The 19,867-nt window shown below is 34.4% G+C and overlaps 1 protein-coding gene across 1 annotated transcript in view; it reads left to right on the top strand.

Annotated features, from left to right (window-relative positions):
• The window catches only part of LOC108740077 (nitric oxide synthase, salivary gland), a 182,566-nt gene that overhangs the window by 146,658 nt on the left and 16,041 nt on the right, over window positions 1-19,867 (top strand). The window contains exons 6-14 of the mRNA XM_025980368.1: window positions 2,512-2,686; window positions 3,422-3,718; window positions 9,744-9,835; window positions 9,893-10,142; window positions 11,539-11,609; window positions 16,084-16,227; window positions 17,395-17,569; window positions 17,648-17,742; window positions 17,800-18,049. Of these exons, the coding sequence (XP_025836153.1) occupies window positions 2,512-2,686; window positions 3,422-3,718; window positions 9,744-9,835; window positions 9,893-10,142; window positions 11,539-11,609; window positions 16,084-16,227; window positions 17,395-17,569; window positions 17,648-17,742; window positions 17,800-18,049 (1,549 nt within the window). The remainder of the gene's footprint in view (window positions 1-2,511; window positions 2,687-3,421; window positions 3,719-9,743; window positions 9,836-9,892; window positions 10,143-11,538; window positions 11,610-16,083; window positions 16,228-17,394; window positions 17,570-17,647; window positions 17,743-17,799; window positions 18,050-19,867) is intronic.

The following is a 19,867-nucleotide window of genomic DNA, read 5'->3' as shown; positions in this document are numbered from 1 at the left end:
TCATCATCATCATCATCATAAGGTCGTCAGTCCTAAGACTGGTTGGACACGTATCTCCACTCTTTCCTATCCTGAGCTAAACTTCGCATTTCCCTAAAACTAGAACAGCCCACATCCTGAACTATTTGCGAAGAGTAATCTAATCTAGGTCTACCTCTACCCCTCCTAACTCCTGTTTCTGCCTCTAATATGATCTGACTAGACCTTCATGCCTGAGAAGGTGTCCTACCAATCTATCTGGCCCATTTCTTATTGACTTGCGCAGTGGCTTCTGTTTTACTATTACTACTAACACCTCTTCATTTCTAACCTTCTTCAATCGCCTGCAACACCATATTACGAACGTTTCTAACTTTTTCTTTTCCGCCGCGCCTACCATGTTTCGCACCTGTACAGCGCCGCTCTCCAGATATACACCTTTAACAATTTTTTTCGAATTTCTAGCATAAAAGTGACTTCTTTTTCTTGAAGGCGACTCGACTCTGTGCTGTCCTGTCTTTTATGTCTCTACTGCTCCTTTCATCCTGAGTTATCTGACTTCCTAGATACCGATAATTAGCCTCTTACATTTATATTCGTTCTTACCCTATTTTTTCTTCCTTTGCATTCTAGTATTTTTTGTTTGCTTTATCAATACCGCTTTTATTTTATTGAAGGCCACCTTTAACTCATTTCTACTGGAAGCTAATACTGCTACATCATCTGCAAATCTAAGCATACTAATATTTTGTTGCCCCTGCATCTATCCCTGTAGTTGTCCAATTATCAATGATGTTTGTTACATCTTCAATATTTAGATTAAATGATAAATATGAATATTTTAGTTAATATTATTTTACTCTCACTGACAACAACTGAGCAGCATACATATTATTTTTATTTCGTTAAATGTAACACGTCTACTTATCAGCTACCAAATGCTTTCTTTCTATTTTGTATGAAAATGATAATGATACATTGTGGACGATAATATTAGATGCTGAGGCAACTCTCTCTCTCTCTCTCTCTCTCTCTCTCTTATACCGCTCTCACAAATTTTCATTACTTGTTAGAAGAGGATACGTAGAATACTTAATGTGTACGAAATGTGTTCAACTCTATTCGAGGCAATATAATACCTATGTACTTATGGTGGTATATCGACATCTGCTGATATCTGCTTCTAACTGAACCAATTCATATGTTACTGAAAGGACTTATTAAGGAAGGCACCTACTTCTCTAATTGAATCGACGATGAAGCTTATAAACGTGATGGGCGTGCAAACCAAATTAACAAGAACAGTATAAGCTCCAGGTCAGTAATTAATCGAAACTACCAGACGTCGATCGCAATTTCGGACATGTTAGATCTCATCAGCACGTCATGGGTAGTGTAGATAAGTCAAGAACCAAATCGAAGAGCTCTTAAAAGTAACTTGATGCAATATCTACTTATAGCAGTTCTCCTTGATCAAGGAGAAGAGAAGTCGTGCGAGACGGAACTACACCTGCTACAAGTCCATGGACTTTTGGTAGTGCAAGCTAAAGTCCCTGTTGTCTGAGCTTAGTCATTTATTACGGGACACGGGCGAGGAGTAATAGTTTATTGTTTGTTTATATTGTAATGTTCGTGGGTTTAACAAATTAACTTTTAAGAAGGTAGAAAAACAAGGCAACAAGTTGGCAGAAACAAATGTCGTAGTCCCACTACATATTACTATTTAAAAATATTTCATCCCATAAGCACGAATTATCGTATGTTTAATAGAAATTTGAATTACGATATCGTACATCGTATTTGAAGCAAAATTATCGTATGTCCCCATAATTATCGTAGAGGCTGGCAACGCTGCTAACGGTCCTGACAATCAAATACCGGCAACGGTACTGCCGCCGACCGGAAGTGGTTCTCTTCCGTCAGCAACAATTGTTTCGCCATACAATGTCTCTCTCCTTCAGGTGGAAGAAATACTGTTAAGAATAAGATTAGAAATAAATTATACCTAGGCACCTTTACTCTAACAATAAAGGTAGTTTATAAGAAAAGGTAGCATTAAAATTTGTTGTTAAGATTCAAAGAGGAACAGTTATTTGTATTTTGATCATTAAGAATATATTTTAACTTATTGCAATTGTTAATAAACATTATTTCGATATAATTAAGTTTTACTCCTTTATTTAACGTACCTAGTTAATATTTTAAATTGTTTTGATGTTTTGTACAAGTGGAATCCGTTTTCTTCCTGTTTAAACTTCTTCACTATTCTTTTATCCGTTACCGAAAGGCTTTTGCAGTTCGACCAATGTAGACTTATTTGCAATTTCCACATTCTAACAAAGGTACTTCTGACTTCAATGTTTTGTTATTATTTTTGATGAAATTTGTAATAAGCAGTGGGTTTTATTGGCTCTGAATTCTACCATCTTTTATGAAATTTGAGCTTTTTTCTAACGTCTTCGTAATGGTTTTTACTTAATTTTGAGTTTTTTGTTAATGTATTAATTTCAGTACTTTGTTGTTTTACACTAGATTCAAATGGTTCAAAGAGCTAGATTTGAGATGGTATGCATTACCGGCAGTTTCAAGTATGATGTTTGATTGTGGTGGTCTTCAGTTTACCGCGGTTCCTTTTAATGGCTGGTATATGAGTACCGAAATTGGATGCAGGGATTTGTGTGATAGTCAACGTTATAATATGCTTGAGGTAAATAACCGCTAGAAAGTTAGTTTATCCAGTCTTTTATTTACGTCTAACAAAGCCAACTAATGTAATATAATTCCGAGATAAAAATGTTCAGTCTCTCAGAGTCTCTGAAGGCGAGGCTCGAGTCTACGTCTCTCATCGAATCTCTCTGGTGTCGCTGAAAGAGACTGTTAAAAAAACTGTTTAGCGTTTTGTCTCAATTGTTCAGTTCTATTTATTCAGTTTCTCTGTGACAAACTCGAATCTCTGAATTAACAATTTTATAGTTTGAGTCTCTCATACAGAGACTGTGAGAGATCCATGAAAACACCTAGGCAATAACTGAGAAACTGTGAAAGACTGTGAGAGACTCTGAGATACTGGAGAGAGACTGAAAATTTTTATCTAGAAATGTAGATGAACATCGATTAATATTGACCAAATAAATATAAAGGAGACTGTAACGTACTGATAAACAAAAACAAAGGTCTTACTCCAACTAACCACAACAGTTTAAAATCAACGCGGACAACTTACACGTTGTGAGCGAAACACGTGTCTGCGTTGTTTTTAAACTGTTGAGGTTAGTTGGGGTAAGACTTTTTCTTTAATATTGACCAACATTTCATGATGAAGTATGGTAATATTGTCACAGAAATTCCAACTTTGTCAGTATTTAATTTTCATTTTTTTAAAATTTACTTCATAATTTCTTTACCAATTTTGGGAGAGCAGTTTGAAAATGTTTGTTTGTAGACAGTTGCACTGGGAATGGGTCTTGATACTCGGACTCCAATAACACTTTGGAAAGACAAGGCTATGGTAGAATGCAACGTTGCTGTATTACACAGTTTTCAACAAAAAGGCGTCACGATTGTTGATCACCACACAGCATCCGAGTCTTTCATGAAACATTTGGAGAATGAGGTGCGTTTGAGAAATGGCTGTCCCGCAGATTGGGTATGGATAGTGCCTCCCCTGTCGGGATCAGCAACCCCTGTCTTTCATCAAGAAATGGCTCTTTACCATTTGAAACCATCCTATGAATACCAGGTAGGTTTATTTATTAAATAAAGTTTACACATTCTGGTTAGGAAAACCTTCTCAGTGAGGTAATAATTCCATGGAAAAACGGGGAGGTTGAATTCTTACCAATGAAACGAATTACATATTAACATACAGCTACCGCCATCTATTGAAATTTACAGCTAACTGTATCTGTGACTTACATACATGGAAGGCACGCAAACCAAATAAATAAATAGCTTTGGGTTGTTCGTCAGTCAGTAGTTAATCGAAACTTATTAGTTCTTATCAGCAAACTATAAATAATTTAATAATTATATCGAGATAAATTTTTAACGATTTTTTTTTCTAAACGAATTTATAAAAAACGTATGTACCAGTGTACGTTGAATGCGAAGCACTGTAATAAAACTGTACCTAAGAAATATAATATCCGAATTTCCCAAAAGTATTAAAAGTTTGTGACCCTTTCTGCTTTTCCTGAAACTATTATTATTTTACTTGCAAAACTTTCGGAAATTCGTAGAATTAACTTAAAATATTTTTGATTTGACTCTAACTTCCGCCCCATTCAACGATACTTTACACGGGACACAAGATTAAATATGCTAAGTTAAACTTCCTTGACAGTTTAAAGTAATCCTATAAAGCAGCGTCAAGTGTAGTTTGCGAAGTTTTGTGATTGACTAAGAACGAAGTATGGCATAATACAAAGGTCATGTTTATTAGATATATGATGCGGATTCATCAAATAAGCATACGCCACCTGGTAACAAAACTTACAACTTAAATGAGGGAAAAGTTTATATAGTGGAATGGCGCATGTGGGTCGTAAAACTTTAATTCAATCATAAAAAGCGTTAAATAGATGGATTTCTTGTATAGTGCGAAATCGAATGAAAAGTTGACAAAAGGCTGTAATGGCTCCTTCAACAAAGGTTTTGTATTTCCAGTCCTTCCCGACTGTAAGTAACTTTATATACACAAAAAATATATTTGAAAAGGAAGAATAGAAATGTAAACTAGATGCTTGCAAGGAAGCAATAGTTTCACAAGAGTGGATGCCGGAATAAAAATTTGGAGGTTTGTTTCTGTTAGGTTTTACGTCTTCACCTCTTCGATATAATATTTACAGGCTGTTACTTAGAGTTACCTCACTATTTATTATTAATTTGTTGTTATTTTTATTTATTTCATCTGAATCATTTTGTTTGTAATCAGTAGGTACTAAAATTCACAATAACAAGGTTCACATTCGTATTTTTTTTTCAAATTTCATAATATGTCCTGGAGTAAATACGTGTTTATCTTCAACAAAATTCAGTCAAGGGTTTATGTTGGCCCAATCACGCATTGTGCCAACACTAATCATTTTATATCGCTATTCACTATAGAAAACATAAGAAAATTTTCCTCATCTGCTCCATGTTTTTAGGGTCCTCCCATTTGATAGCATTTCGCTGAACAGAATAAATCTTTAAAAAAGAAAGAAAAACCAACCTAAAACATTTTATCAGTGAATTAATTTATTCGAAGTTAACGAACCGTAAATGATTAAGATAGCTGCTAGTTTGACAGCCGCATTATCTTATCGCCCTTTGTTAACGCAAACGTCAAATGACAAGACACTCATACCTATTCCTGACCTTCGCAACAGCTGGTACACAGACAGGTCGACGATTAGAAGTAGTCTACACTGCGTATACATATAGTTATCTACCACAAAATACAAAAAGAAGTTGAATGTGAAAATATCAAATAAAAAATACATTCACACGCAGAATATGCGGACATGGTGGTCACATAGGGACGGTGCAATGAGAAGCTACTTGCGGCATTACACTTACACACGTCATCACTGCCGGAGCAGTTGGGGTTACCGATAAAGTCATCACTTATATCGACAAGTTCGACGTGTCTTGACTTGTCTTCGATTTTTGCTTATCCCAAAAAATAAAACAAAGAATCTGTATCAAATTTTGTGCAAAAAACAAAATCAAGTGCGTAGACGCATTTCGAATGTTGACTGTGGCATATGGTGACACTATCTTGGGCCGAAGCAACGTTTATCGGTGGTATGTTCTCAGAAGTCCGAGAAGATGAGAACGACGAAGAACGTGCCGGACGCCCGAGCACGTCAACAACAGACGAAATCATTGATGAAGTGAAGAAAATAATATTGGCCAATCGTCGAATCAACGTTAGAGAAGTTATATCGATTGACTCTTGCTATTTGATTTTTACCAATGATTTGGGTATGAGACTGGTCGCTGCAAAATTCGTACCAAAATTGCTCAATTTCGACCAGAAACAGCATCGCGTTAACATTGCTAAGGAGCTGTTGGACTCTGTCCGCGACGACCAAATTTGCTGCAGAAGGTCACAACTGGTGACGAATCATGGGATTATGGTTATAATATGGAAACCAAAGCTCAATTTTCACAAAGGATTTGTGGATAAACAAAAATTTTCTTTTGTACCATGAGAACACCCCTGATCACACATCGTTGCTTGTACGCGAATGTTTGGCCAAAAACAACACACTAATAATGCCCCAGCTCCCATGTTCCCACGATCTGGCCCCTTGTGACTTTTTCTTGTTCCCAAAATTGAAGACGCCCATGAAAGGACGAGGCTACGCTACGATTGAGGAGGTAAAGACTGCATCGAAGATGGAGCTGAACAAGATTAAGGAAAAAGATTTTTTGAAGTGCTTGGAGGATTGGAAAAATTGTTCAGACAAGTGGATAATATCTGGTGGGGATTATTTTGAAGGGGACAAAATAGATATTCATGAATAAATAAATAATCTTAGAAAAAAAACACAAAATTCGCAATACTTTTTAAACAGACCTCGAATATCACTGACTGGTGCGAGATGGTTCATTCTATTTCTTTATCGTATACCTTCTTCTCCCTTAATTTTTTCAGAGTACTGATCGGATATAGTGCATCCCTATGTACTTTGGCATCCTAATTTATTAAGATTCACATAAAAGCTATAACATTTTTACTAAAGTCGTTATCTCAGTACAAAGTTGTATTACGTATGACCTCTTAGGAAGAATTGGGAGAAGATATAACTAGTTAATTAACACACGTTATCAACTCGGGGAACGCTTGTGCAGTAATTCCCGTACTACCAACATTATTATCATTGAAACAGGTTCGTTTTTCTATTACCTAACTGTATTTAACTCGCTCATCAGCCTTTAGAATGTACGACATAAAATAGTTGAGCAGGTTTTTAATCTGTCGTTCAGTCGGTCCATCACGAAATGCTTTGATGTGCGTCTGTTTTCATATGGGATGATTTTGACGAGATTGGTATAATAATGAAGCTGTCATGGAAGCTGATTAACAAACAAATTCTGATTGTTGCAGGTAATAAGTTAATTAAACGCAAATGCGTTAATGGAAACAAACACATGCCTGCAAATAAAAAATTCCTTTAGCAGAAATTCGCATATCTAATTCAGACAATGATGACCCTTCGTATGAGTACATATTTACTGAAATTTGTCTATCAATAGAACTTTTCTAAAATGAAACGGCTAATCAGTCTTTCATAACTGGCATTCTCTGAAGAGGCTTTGATTTTTTAGTCTTATAGCGTGATCCAGGAGTCACCTGACCTTTAAGTGACCTTGAAGTCCAAGGGCACGCTAGCAAGTAAGGTCACAATTTCATATACCTTTTGAAAACATACTAAATTTGTCTAAAATCAATTCCGAAATATCTATTGATGTACAATCATACTCTTTCGGACATTTGATTGTTCTTAATTGCTCATGAATAGTTATATACCGACTGAAAAATAAGTAAAAACAGCACTTCGGATTAAAAACTTACTGGGCTCAAAAATATGTATACTTCATTTACTTTCTCTAGCGATGCGCTCCTTCCAATATACTTCAATTACTTTTTCTGCCGATGTGCTCCTTCCAATGGATGCGCGCTGGCAAAACCGTAGGTAAGGACAAAAAAAAATTTTTGTTCAATCATGAATAGTAGTGCAAGTCGAAAACAAGCGTTAAAGCCTTTAATATGTTCAAATATAAATAAACATCTCGTTGATATTTTCAGTAGTAACTGGTACCAATAACAGCACATTTTAGCAATGCAATTTTAGTGGATGAAATGCTCAATTTTTCCGTGCAGTACTGTACGGATTATAGGCCCCTCACCGGTTAAGAGTTTGGCCGAGAGTTGTCTCCTTTCTTTTCTGACCTAATGCTGTTCTTTTCTACTTTGCGCCGATCAAACTAAAGGTCACATCGCTAGAGAAACTTAACGAAGTATAAATACTGTCGAAAGCAATCGCTTTACACAAAACGAACTCAAAGGTTAAAGTCAAGGTCATATTCGAGGTCACCAGATCTATATAATGCCTGACTAAAATTTAGTCAATTCAGTTAGGGTATTTCGTGTTTTTTAAAGAAAAGGTTCATCCTATACATACCTACATGTGATCGTAAATAGTACCAAATGAAAGCCTATATGTATATATGTAGAGAAAATTTAAAACTATCAAACAATTCATCGTGGCACTGTTCACTTAACTGAAAGTGCAAAGATGTTTTAAATAAAGAAACATTGAATATGGCGTGGGGAACTAGTTTTACTTTAGTTTATTTAACTTTTAAAAGCAACAATAATGCACCATTATAACGGTACAGAACCCTTACAACCGGGATTCTGCTTACACTTACCCTTAATGCTTTTCTTTTATCATTTTGTTATTCCTTGCATAAACTGGAACATTATATGTACATGTAAAGCGAAAGAGTTGTTACAGCTTTTCATATGACAATTTTTACTTCCTTTACTGCCTTTTATGTCAGAGAGTAGTCCATTCTTTTCCATTGCTCTTTGTGCCCCGTCTCTATCTCGGCGGCAGTTTTGACGTGAAAAAGTATTTATAGCTCATACATAAGCAAGGAATTATCTTTAATGATACTGTTTTTTACCGATTAGTATAACATAATTTTTAAGAGTTATGTCACACAAGTTAAATCTTAAAAACGAATTATGTTCAATGAGCACCACCATTCAGTAAAACAATAAACTAAATTATTGACTATACCCACTGTTATCGTCCATCCGCATAAACATTCTTACAGGTTATAGGTTAACGCCCTTAACAATTGTGCTTAGCTTGGTATAAATAACGGCTAACGGCTAATAGTTAATCTTGACAAAATTAAAATCAACATATACATACATATTAAAAAAAACTTAGCTGCCAAAATTACCCAAAGCAGACCAGTCTCTAGTAGTAGCCTCAAATCTCGTGTCGTGATGATGGTGTGAGAGATGTGGTGATTAAAAGTGGCCGACCTAGGGCATTTTCATATTTCAACTAAAGCCTTCTAAAATATGTTTGGAATCTCCCATAATGGTTGAATTGTTTCCAGTCTAATGGATATGTGGGTTACCGGGTAGACCAAATTATATTATATTATACGCCGACATGCAAGTATTATGAATACGAAAATCGTTGTTGAAATCGCGAACGGATACGCAAGATGTGACTTTGCATCACATCAATAATGAAAACAAAATTCCGTCTCTCATGAAACAACATTTGTCTATAAACAAAACTCTATGGAAAAAGTTGGACTTTGCAGCTCCTTTATGTCGAACTGACACAAATGCACCCACGGCAGAAAATGAATGTCATACATGGTTTGCAATGTTCCACTAAAATTTGCTATATTCATTCTCTTATGAATATTTGATGTATTATTGAAATAGTTTATTGAACTGCACTAAATACAAAATGAAAACCACAAATAAGTACTACAGTTATTAACGTCATCAATCAGAATATCTAATTTAATAAATATCAAACAACATCATCATCATAAGGTCGTCAGTCCTAAGACTGGTTGGACACGCACCTCCACTCTTTCCTATCCTGAGCTAATCTTCGCATTTCCCTAAAACTAGAACAGCCCACATCCTTAACTATTTGCGAACAGTAATCTAATCTAGGTCTACCTCTACCCCTCCTAACTCCTGTTTCTGCCTCTAATATGTCTCTGACTAGACCNCTTGGAAGTGCCACATATGGAAAAAAAGTCGAGATTCGGGAAAAAGCAAGAAACCGAGACGGAAATTCCACTTTAAGCAAATTGCGCGGTAAAAAGCATTAAGTGTACCATCAATCCAAAGAATTATCTTAATCTTTTTTTCCAGGGCTGTGAAATTTACATCGAAGTTATTTGGCAGAGCGTTATCCAGACGTATCAAAGCCACGATTATTTATGCTACTGAAACGGGTAAATCTGAAATCTACGCTAAAAGACTGAAGGACTTGTTTAGCCACGCTTTCAATGCACAAGTTGCCTGCATGTCAGAGTATGATATTTCTAGTATAGAACACGAGGCGTTGCTACTAGTTGTAACGTCAACTTTTGGTAATGGAGATCCGCCTGAAAACGGAGAGGTATAACTTTCTTTATGAAAAAATCCTTACATTACGAAGCGCTTCATTAATTATGTCAGAAATTTATAAGGAACAGCATCACCATCATGGTGTTGGACGGGCACCTCCATTTCTTGTTATCTAGCTAATTTTTGCATTTCTTTAAAGCTAAAACATCTCACACGACGACCTACTTATTAATGTTATCTAGGTCGTACTCTGCCCCTTTTCATTCCTACTGCAGCATATGATATGCTTTTAACCATATTAACCTTTCATGCCTGAGAAAACATCCTACCACCTCTCTAATGTCTTTTATTGTCTTATATAGCGCCCTTTTTTCTGTTATTCTTTTTAATCTTTTCTTTCCGCGGGATTTTCATTACCCGCCTATAAAATCATATTTCAAACACTTCTAATCTTCATCAATCTAGAACGCGTCATCTCTATTTAGCTTTGTACTCTACTGTGATGCCAAGGGGAAGAAAAGAAAGAAAAGTAAAAGCCGTTTGTTGCTATTCTCCTCTAATAAATCGATAGTTATCGCTAATTATCGATATATCGAAAACAATTATAGCAACTGATAACTATCGATAGTTATCGATATATATCGATAGTTATCGGTATATCCATATATACGATAATTGCCGGTAGTTATCAATACATCAACAGTTATTTTATTAATGAATATGTATCGATATATCAGTATATTGGAAATTATTAAACACTACTATTCGTAATGCATGCCGTTTAATTATCCATTACTTTTGTAATGAGTAACAGAAAGACATTACATTTCTTAAAGACAATGTAACTATTTTTGTTGAGTGTCTGTCACTTTCTTGAAGAATCGTGGAAGGAATTTACATTGGCAACTTTTAGAGTAATGGTGTAGGTACTGTTTGTTTAGCACTACCTTTTTTTGTAAACTAATAGAAGCATTTTTTCTCTGACTAAACCTTCATACCTGAAAAGGTGTCCTACTAACCTATCTCGTCTATTTCTTATAAAGTCTATAAAGTCCTCTGTTCTCCTATTTAAAAATAAATTTTGTTCGATCAAAAAGGTAAGGCTTTCATGACTGCTCGGTATATAGACTTGATGGCCATTCGATACACAACTTCATGGGTGTTCTCATCGAAGAAGAACCAATTCTAGACCACAGCTATCAAGCCCGCAAATTGAACATAATTACTTTAAACGCATTGATTAGTAAGAAACAAGTTATGATTAATATTTCCATAATTCATTACAAAAGCAATGGATAATTTAAATAATTTACATTATTTGTTACAAAAGTAATGGATAATGTAGGTCATTTGCCTACAGCAATAAAATTGTAACTCTGTTTTTGAAGTACTTATTAAAATAAAACTTGTCTTGTAGTTGTTAATGAAAATATTTTTTTCTTCATTAGGAATTTGCGAAGAATTTGTACCAACTTAGGATAAGTGAAGGCGAAATAATGAACGGAAATTCACAGTTAAGGTAGGTGTCAATACCTTTTTAGTACTTTCCTACCCCTTTTTGCACTATCAACACCCTTCGTAATTACACACAGCCTATACATATAAAATAAAAACCGATGCAGGTGATCTTTCACTGAAATTTCAGTTTCCATTAATCGGATTGTGATCATTCGGAAGATTACCGCTACATTTTCCATTTGATATGTTCATTTTGTTATTGTTTCGTCAGTATCGTTTCGCTAACTTAATAACTACTTGTCAGAAAACTTATTCAATATGAATATTAGAGTGCACATTAATAAAAACGCCGAAATAGTTGAATAGCAGTTAAATGGGGAAGATTGTATCAATAGAGGGAGCCACACGTATGATCTATTCACACTTAAATTCCGTTTGAGCATAAACTGATTAAGCAAATTGTTATCAAGGAATCCAGTTCGGGCTTTTCTTCCTGTGCAATGTATTGCACATGGAAATTAGACCAGCTTAAGTCAGAACTGCAAAGGTGATGCGCGTCATATAGTGACAGAAAGGTAGACCTTGTAGAAAGGTTAATACCTAAAACCACCTTAATATGTGTAATTGTTTATGAACATTTTGAATGGTTTTTTGTTAGTCACAGTAATAATACTGTAAAGGATTATCTACTTCTTCTATTGTTTGCTGCGAGAATTCGTCTTATACTTTTACATATAAGCATTTTTTGTAAAATAGAAGCTAAATTGCACTCCCCAAAATCAGAACAAGATGGAGTTATGATTATACCACATTTGTAAGACATTAATAAACTTAATTTGATACAAACTAAAAAACATATTTATCTTCTGTAAAATGATGTCCGCATAACCTCAAATATGGTTAACCTAACCTAACCTAACGTTAAATATGGTTGCGATTTTGCAAATTTTGATCGTCTTATTGCATTAGCCCACAATTTCTTGTATTTTTTATTATTTGAAGGAAATGGTATCTATTTTCTTTATAATTGGGCACTGCACACTTTGTCATTTTTGTTAAATTTTATAAATTTTCGAAAATTTAATTGGTACGACTTTTTTACACTTACGAGATTTACATTACGCTATCCTGTTGTCAAGGTAAGGATCGTAGTAGGTCGTTGCGACACAAAGCCGAAGAAAATGGTAAAAATCATCTCCATTTACTTAACTTAGCCTTTTCCCGCATAATTTATTTATATCGAGAGGATTAGCCAGCGTTGACATGACATAATGCCGTTTGCCTTAATTATTATTATCAAAATTTTATATAATGGGTACACGGTAATTAACCACCGGTTTCACAGCATAAGTTACCATTCACAATGGATCAAATAGTTTTTCGGAACGGAATGGAATGCCTCTTAGCGCCTGCACTAATTGAATTACATTCATTAAGATCTATAGTTTTTTGTTATCTTTCTTTCAATCTCTTATATAATTAAATGAATCTGTCGTAATAAATATTCCCTTCAGTAGTGTGGACCGACACACATTCCGTTAAAGAGAAATGTGAATTAAAATTATTTTGAAACAACGATAAAACACAAAACTAAAGGAAGAATTCCAAATTCAACTATTGAAAATTAGGTACCATTAGTGGTATGATTTCTTGGTTATAAATTCAGTTTTTTACATGATGTAATTATGTTATTCACCATATATATGGTTACGTTTCCTAAACAGTAGTATGAACTGATGGACTGCGATTGAGGCAAAATCAAAGAAAGGATATGTAGGTACATGGGATGTAGGATTCTTGATTCCTTCGAAACTTATAATCGGTTAAATGAATATATCTATCGATTTGTCTAAACCGTCCGATGGTTTAGGGGAGGTTTTGTTTCTATAAACTCAAAATGGCAGCCGTAAATTACAAAATGGCGGCAGAGACAAAAAATAATTGCGTGCCCTATTGAATTGCATATTAGTCAATAGGTCTTTTAAAATTAAGAAAACTACTTCATATCCACAAGCTCTGTTTAATACTGTTTAATACTTAGACAACCTCATTATGTAGGTAGAATTTCTACATATTTTCTAGCTAAGTACTTAAATATCCCTGGAGATATATAAGCTTCACTAAAACAGTATTTATAATAAAAGTAAAATGTCAATAGAAATTTAAATTAAAAAAATAAAAAATCCGAGTGTATAAAAGCGAACTAAAAAGGTGAAAACAAGATATAAAAGTACATTCAAAATCTGTAAAAAAACANCACGTAAAGTAGACCTTGAGTAGTTTTATATCACATTCTCACGAATGCAAGGGAGAACAGTGTCGCTCCAACTGAGGGCGCCATCTACATGCCACATAAGGCTATGCGCGCACTACAACTAAATTGTTCCACGATAATTTAGTCGATGTGAATAGGTTACGAGTGCGTTAGCAAACTAAACTGTTTTGGTTCCTTTAAAAGAGAAATAATCTGCATTTTATAAAATGTTAAAAAAAGGATTTAGTAGAGACGAAAAGGATAGAAGATACTGGACTCATCCAATAATAAGCCAACGGCTAATCAGTTTAATCAGCTATATCATGAGGATATTAGTCAATAGGTCTTTTAAACTACTTCATATCCACAAGCTCTGTTTAATACTCTTTAATACTTAGACAACCTCATTATGTAGGTAGAATTTCTACATATTTTCTAGCTAAGTACTTAAATATCCCTGGAGATCTATAAGCTACATTAAACCAGTATTTATAATAAAAGTAAAATGTCGTCAATAGAAATTTAAATTAAAAAAATAAAAAATCCGAGTGTATAAAAGCGAACTAAAAAGGTGAAAACAAGATATAAAAGTACATTCAAAATCTGTAAAAAAACACACTGTGAAATATGACAAATAGTTGCAGTCGGAGGCATGACTTCTGCTATAGGTATGGCTGTTACTATTTGTATGCTTCTGACTTATTTATAATATTCGATTGGGTGATTTTTTGCATATTTTTAATTTACTTTTCTACCCAGATCTGTTTCTTTCTTTTTAGTTCGCTTTTTACGCAGTTGCTCTTTTTATCTTTTTTAATATAAGTACCTAAAATTAATATATGTACATGAGAAAATAGAAAGATCTCAAAATGTTACGAAGAACTAGCGATATAAATAGCAACACGAAGGGATGCACTAATATACAAGGAGAAGTGACTACTTCTGCAGCAAGTCCATTGGAATATATTTTTATTAGAGATGCAACGGAAGTTTCATAACGGAAACAAAAGCGGAAACGGAAGTAAATAGTAAATTTTTGCGAAAGCGGAAATGGAAGCGGAAGTGTAACTCTTTAATGCAGTGGTCGTGCGCCCTTTTCGCAAATATGTTGTTACAAATTTGCATCGTTAATATCAACAAAATAATTCCAAATTAAACTTCTTTTTGGCTTCAAAATTGCACTTTTAACTTAATATTTACACCACTGAGCAAACACTACATAAAATAAATAAACGCTACAACTGTATTAGTATTTTCAAAATGAAATTATGTAGGAGAACTGGCTAAAGGGAAGTTGAAATTTCTGGATGCTTTTAGATTAAAATAGGAAACTAACATACGAAATATTAGGAAATGGATTTGGGCCCTAAACTACTTATAATAAATTTATTTGGACAGGGACAATGTAATTTTTAACAAAATTTTTGACAGCTATAACTCTGATACTTCATAAACATAGACGGTTAATAATAATAATACGTTCACAATGTTACAGAGAGTACCCGCACAACATGCAGCTTTGTAACGAGCAATTCAATTTAAATTGTGTATTGAAAACGATCAAGTTCAGCCAACNCGCTGAAAGAGACTGTCGAGAAATTGCCAAAAAAATTGTTTACCGTCTCTGAACGAGAGACTCGAGTCGCTCATAGAAAGATCCTCATTTCGAATCCAGTCTCTCTGTGAGAAACTCGAATCTCTGAATTAACAATTTTACCGTTCGAGTCTCTCATACTGAGACTGTGAGAGATCCATAAAAACACCTAGACTCTGAGAGACTGGAGAGAGACTGAAAATTTTTGTCTAGGGATTAACATACGAAATACTCGGAAATAGATTTAGACCCTAAACTATAATAAAATTAAAAAAAATATTTGCATAGGGACAATATTATTATTAACAAAATGTTGCCGGCTACAACGCTGCATTGACGCTGATACTAAACATAAACATAAACGGTTACACAGGAGTCGTTGAATGTTGGGGCAGGTATCTGTACAAGATGCAGTTCTTCAACGAGCAGTTCCATTTAAATTGTGTTTTGAAAACGGTCAAGTTCAGCCAACAGAAAAACGTAATAAATTTTTACATGTTTTATTGTTCCGATATATTGATTTTGTTCAGTTCCGATAAGCTTCTGTTATAAAAATGCGGAACAACATGCAAAAGCGGATGTGAAAATGCATGCGGAACTTCCGCAATTGCAGGAACAGAGGCAGAGGCAAAACTAGTTTTTACAATGAATTGTTCGTGTCTTTGTTTAAATAAAAATCATTTTAAGCATGGCGTCCTCGAAGTCGTTCATCAAAGCTAACAGTCAAACAGACATGACTTCCAAAAAAAAGTTAAGCAAGGTGGAGTCACTTAAAGGTTCATTCAATGATCCTCTGACTGAAGATACTTTCGGTCCATTAAGTAACGTCAGGTAAATTTTGCACGTAATGAAATGCACGAATGTTTAGCACAAAATACGTATTAAATAACACAAGATTCAACTATTAGTGGTTTCTTTCCTTTAACATTTAGTAAAAATTAAGTTTACGGTGTTGGTATTTCTTTAACGTTTTCTTTATTGTCTACTTATGAATTGCATGTTTTCTCTATTCCATTTTTGTACTAGTAAGATAAATTGCACGAAAAAAGATAAACTGAACATAAGTAGAGAATCTAAAAAGTGTCTCCCTCAAAATGTATATTGTTGTATACGTTCATTTTTTACTTTTTGTCCTACTGAGCATGCGCAGTAATAACCTTGCGCAGTCACCTTGTACAGCGTCCATCTTTATTATGACGTCATGGTTGGAGGCAAATTTTAACAGTAACAATAATGAAAAGAGAACGCTTCTTTTATTAAATAGCTGTCCTATTTATTAATTGTTAGATGTATTCTGCACAGAAAATTTTCATTAAATGTTTTAATACTCGGCACTGCATAGAATGTTTCAGGTTGTGAAATTTTTCAAGTCGTATCCGAACCTCAAACGAGGAGTGCAACGTCCTGCCACACAGTTTTTTTGTTCGCCCATCATGTGAGCAACTCACAAGCGCCTTTTTCAATATTATTTAGAAAAACAATATTTGAAATCGTGATTCTTGCTCGTTTTCAGAATGATTTTTCACCCCCTTAAGGTTATTGTTCCACACATTCGAGGAATTTCCATTTCGATATTTTCCTTCAAAAGCCTTCTAGCATGGATAACACAAGACCCTGCTGTGCAAATTAAATATTGCTTAAATAAACTTTTATTAATTTAATCAAATTATCCCCCGCATTATACTTTTGAACTAAAACGGCATCATTTTCGTACGTCTTTATTTCCTTCGTTTCTAAAACTTGTATGGTTGGTTGATTCTAAAATTAATATACGACAGAAATACGTGTTTAATGTTTATTGTTTTGATTCCAATTTTCAAATAACTGCATGCGAATTCTACGGTCCTTTTTATTTAGCTTATGTACATACATACAAAGATAGTTTTGTTTTGCTTTAGTTGTAAAGGTAAACTATATACATAGGTTAATGTGATGGGAAAATTGTTACTAGTAGAAATATTACAATTGGATATTTTTTGCATAGCATTGGTGTTTCAGATTCGCGGTTTTTGCTCTTGGATCTAGTGCATATCCAAATTTTTGTGCATTTGGTCAATATGTCGACAATCTTCTTGGAGAACTCGGCGGTGAAAGATTATTAAAAATTTCTTGTGGAGATGAAATGTGCGGGCAAGAACAGGCTTTCAAGAAATGGGCTCATCAAGTATTTAAGGTAATTAAAAAAATTGTGTGGGTNGCAAAGGTTGCTTCTCTTTTATAAGAAATGTTAAACCTGTTGTTTATCGCTTAGGAACCAGCATGGAAGTGCCACATATGGAAAAAAAGTCGAGATTCGGGAAAAAGCAAGAAACCGAGACGGAAATTCCACTTTAAGCAAATTGCGCGGTAAAAAGCATTAAGTGTACCATCAATCCAAAGAATTATCTTAATCTTTTTTTCCAGGGCTGTGAAATTTACATCGAAGTTATTTGGCAGAGCGTTATCCAGACGTATCAAAGCCACGATTATTTATGCTACTGAAACGGGTAAATCTGAAATCTACGCTAAAAGACTGAAGGACTTGTTTAGCCACGCTTTCAATGCACAAGTTGCCTGCATGTCAGAGTATGATATTTCTAGTATAGAACACGAGGCGTTGCTACTAGTTGTAACGTCAACTTTTGGTAATGGAGATCCGCCTGAAAACGGAGAGGTATAACTTTCTTTATGAAAAAATCCTTACATTACGAAGCGCTTCATTAATTATGTCAGAAATTTATAAGGAACAGCATCACCATCATGGTGTTGGACGGGCACCTCCATTTCTTGTTATCTAGCTAATTTTTGCATTTCTTTAAAGCTAAAACATCTCACACGACGACCTACTTATTAATGTTATCTAGGTCGTACTCTGCCCCTTTTCATTCCTACTGCAGCATATGATATGCTTTTAACCATATTAACCTTTCATGCCTGAGAAAACATCCTACCACCTCTCTAATGTCTTTTATTGTCTTATATAGCGCCCTTTTTTCTGTTATTCTTTTTAATCTTTTCTTTCCGCGGGATTTTCATTACCCGCCTATAAAATCATATTTCAAACACTTCTAATCTTCATCAATCTAGAACGCGTCATCTCTATTTAGCTTTGTACTCTACTGTGATGCCAAGGGGAAGAAAAGAAAGAAAAGTAAAAGCCGTTTGTTGCTATTCTCCTCTAATAAATCGATAGTTATCGCTAATTATCGATATATCGAAAACAATTATAGCAACTGATAACTATCGATAGTTATCGATATATATCGATAGTTATCGGTATATCCATATATACGATAATTGCCGATAGTTATCAATACATCAACAGTTATTTTATTAATGAATATGTATCGATATATCAGTATATTGGAAATTATTAAACACTACTATTCGTAATGCATGCCGTTTAATTATCCATTACTTTTGTAATGAGTAACAGAAAGACATTACATTTCTTAAAGACAATGTAACTATTTTTGTTGAGTGTCTATCACTTTCTTGAAGAGTCGTGGAAGGAATTTACATTGGCAACTTTTAGAGTAATGGTGTAGGTACTGTTTGTTTAGCACTACCTTTTTTTGTAAACTAATAGAAGCATTTTTTCTCTGACTAGACCTTCATACCTGAAAAGGTGTCCTACTAACCTATCTCGTCTATTTCTTATTGACTTCCATAGAGTCCTCTATTCTCCTATTCTTTCTAACACCTCTTCATTTCTAACCTTCTCAATCTACGGTAGCCTCATCATTCGCCTATATCACCACATTTCGAACGTTTCTAACCTTTTATTTTCCGCTGCGCCCACTGTCCATGTTTCGCACCCGTATAGCGGCGCGCTCTAAACATACATATTTAACAATCTTTTTCGAATTTCTAAATTAACCGTTTGCGAGCATAGAAGTTTCTTCTTTTTATTGAAAGCGACTCGACCTTGCGCTATCCTCTGCTTTATAATCCAACTACTCCTTCCGTCCTGACTTATCTGACTTCCTAGATACCTAAAATCAGTCGCTTCTTCTATTTTTTCCTCTCCTATCTTTATATTCGCTCTATCCCTACTTTTTCTTCCCTTGTATACCAGTATTTTTGTTTTACTTTTATTTATTTTCATACAGTACTATTTTGTCAATACCGCTTCTATTTTATTTTATTTAAGGCTATCTCTAGGTCCTCCTTGCTAGATGCTAATACTGCTATATCATCTGCAAATCTAAGCATACTAATCTTTTGCCCTTGCACATCTATCCCTACAGTTGTACTGTCTTTAATGATGTTGATGGCGTCTTCGATGTATAGATTTGAAATAAAAATGTACTACATTCATAAGACATTTTGTCATCAAATGTATGTAGAAAAGGGTGCAATTAGGGTGATGTCTCCCTTATAAGATATTTACTTAATAGACTTTATGTTATTTAAACTGTATAGTTGTTATATGAATATGAAATGAGGATTTTTAACAAAAAGAAATTAAAAAATGATTCAGGTTAAACGG

The sequence above is a fragment of the Agrilus planipennis genome, unplaced genomic scaffold (genome assembly GCF_000699045.2).
Source record: "Agrilus planipennis isolate EAB-ADULT unplaced genomic scaffold, Apla_2.0 scaffold168, whole genome shotgun sequence".
NCBI classification, from domain to species: Eukaryota; Metazoa; Arthropoda; class Insecta; order Coleoptera; family Buprestidae; genus Agrilus; species Agrilus planipennis.
This window is presented reverse-complemented; position numbering and strand designations above follow the sequence as displayed.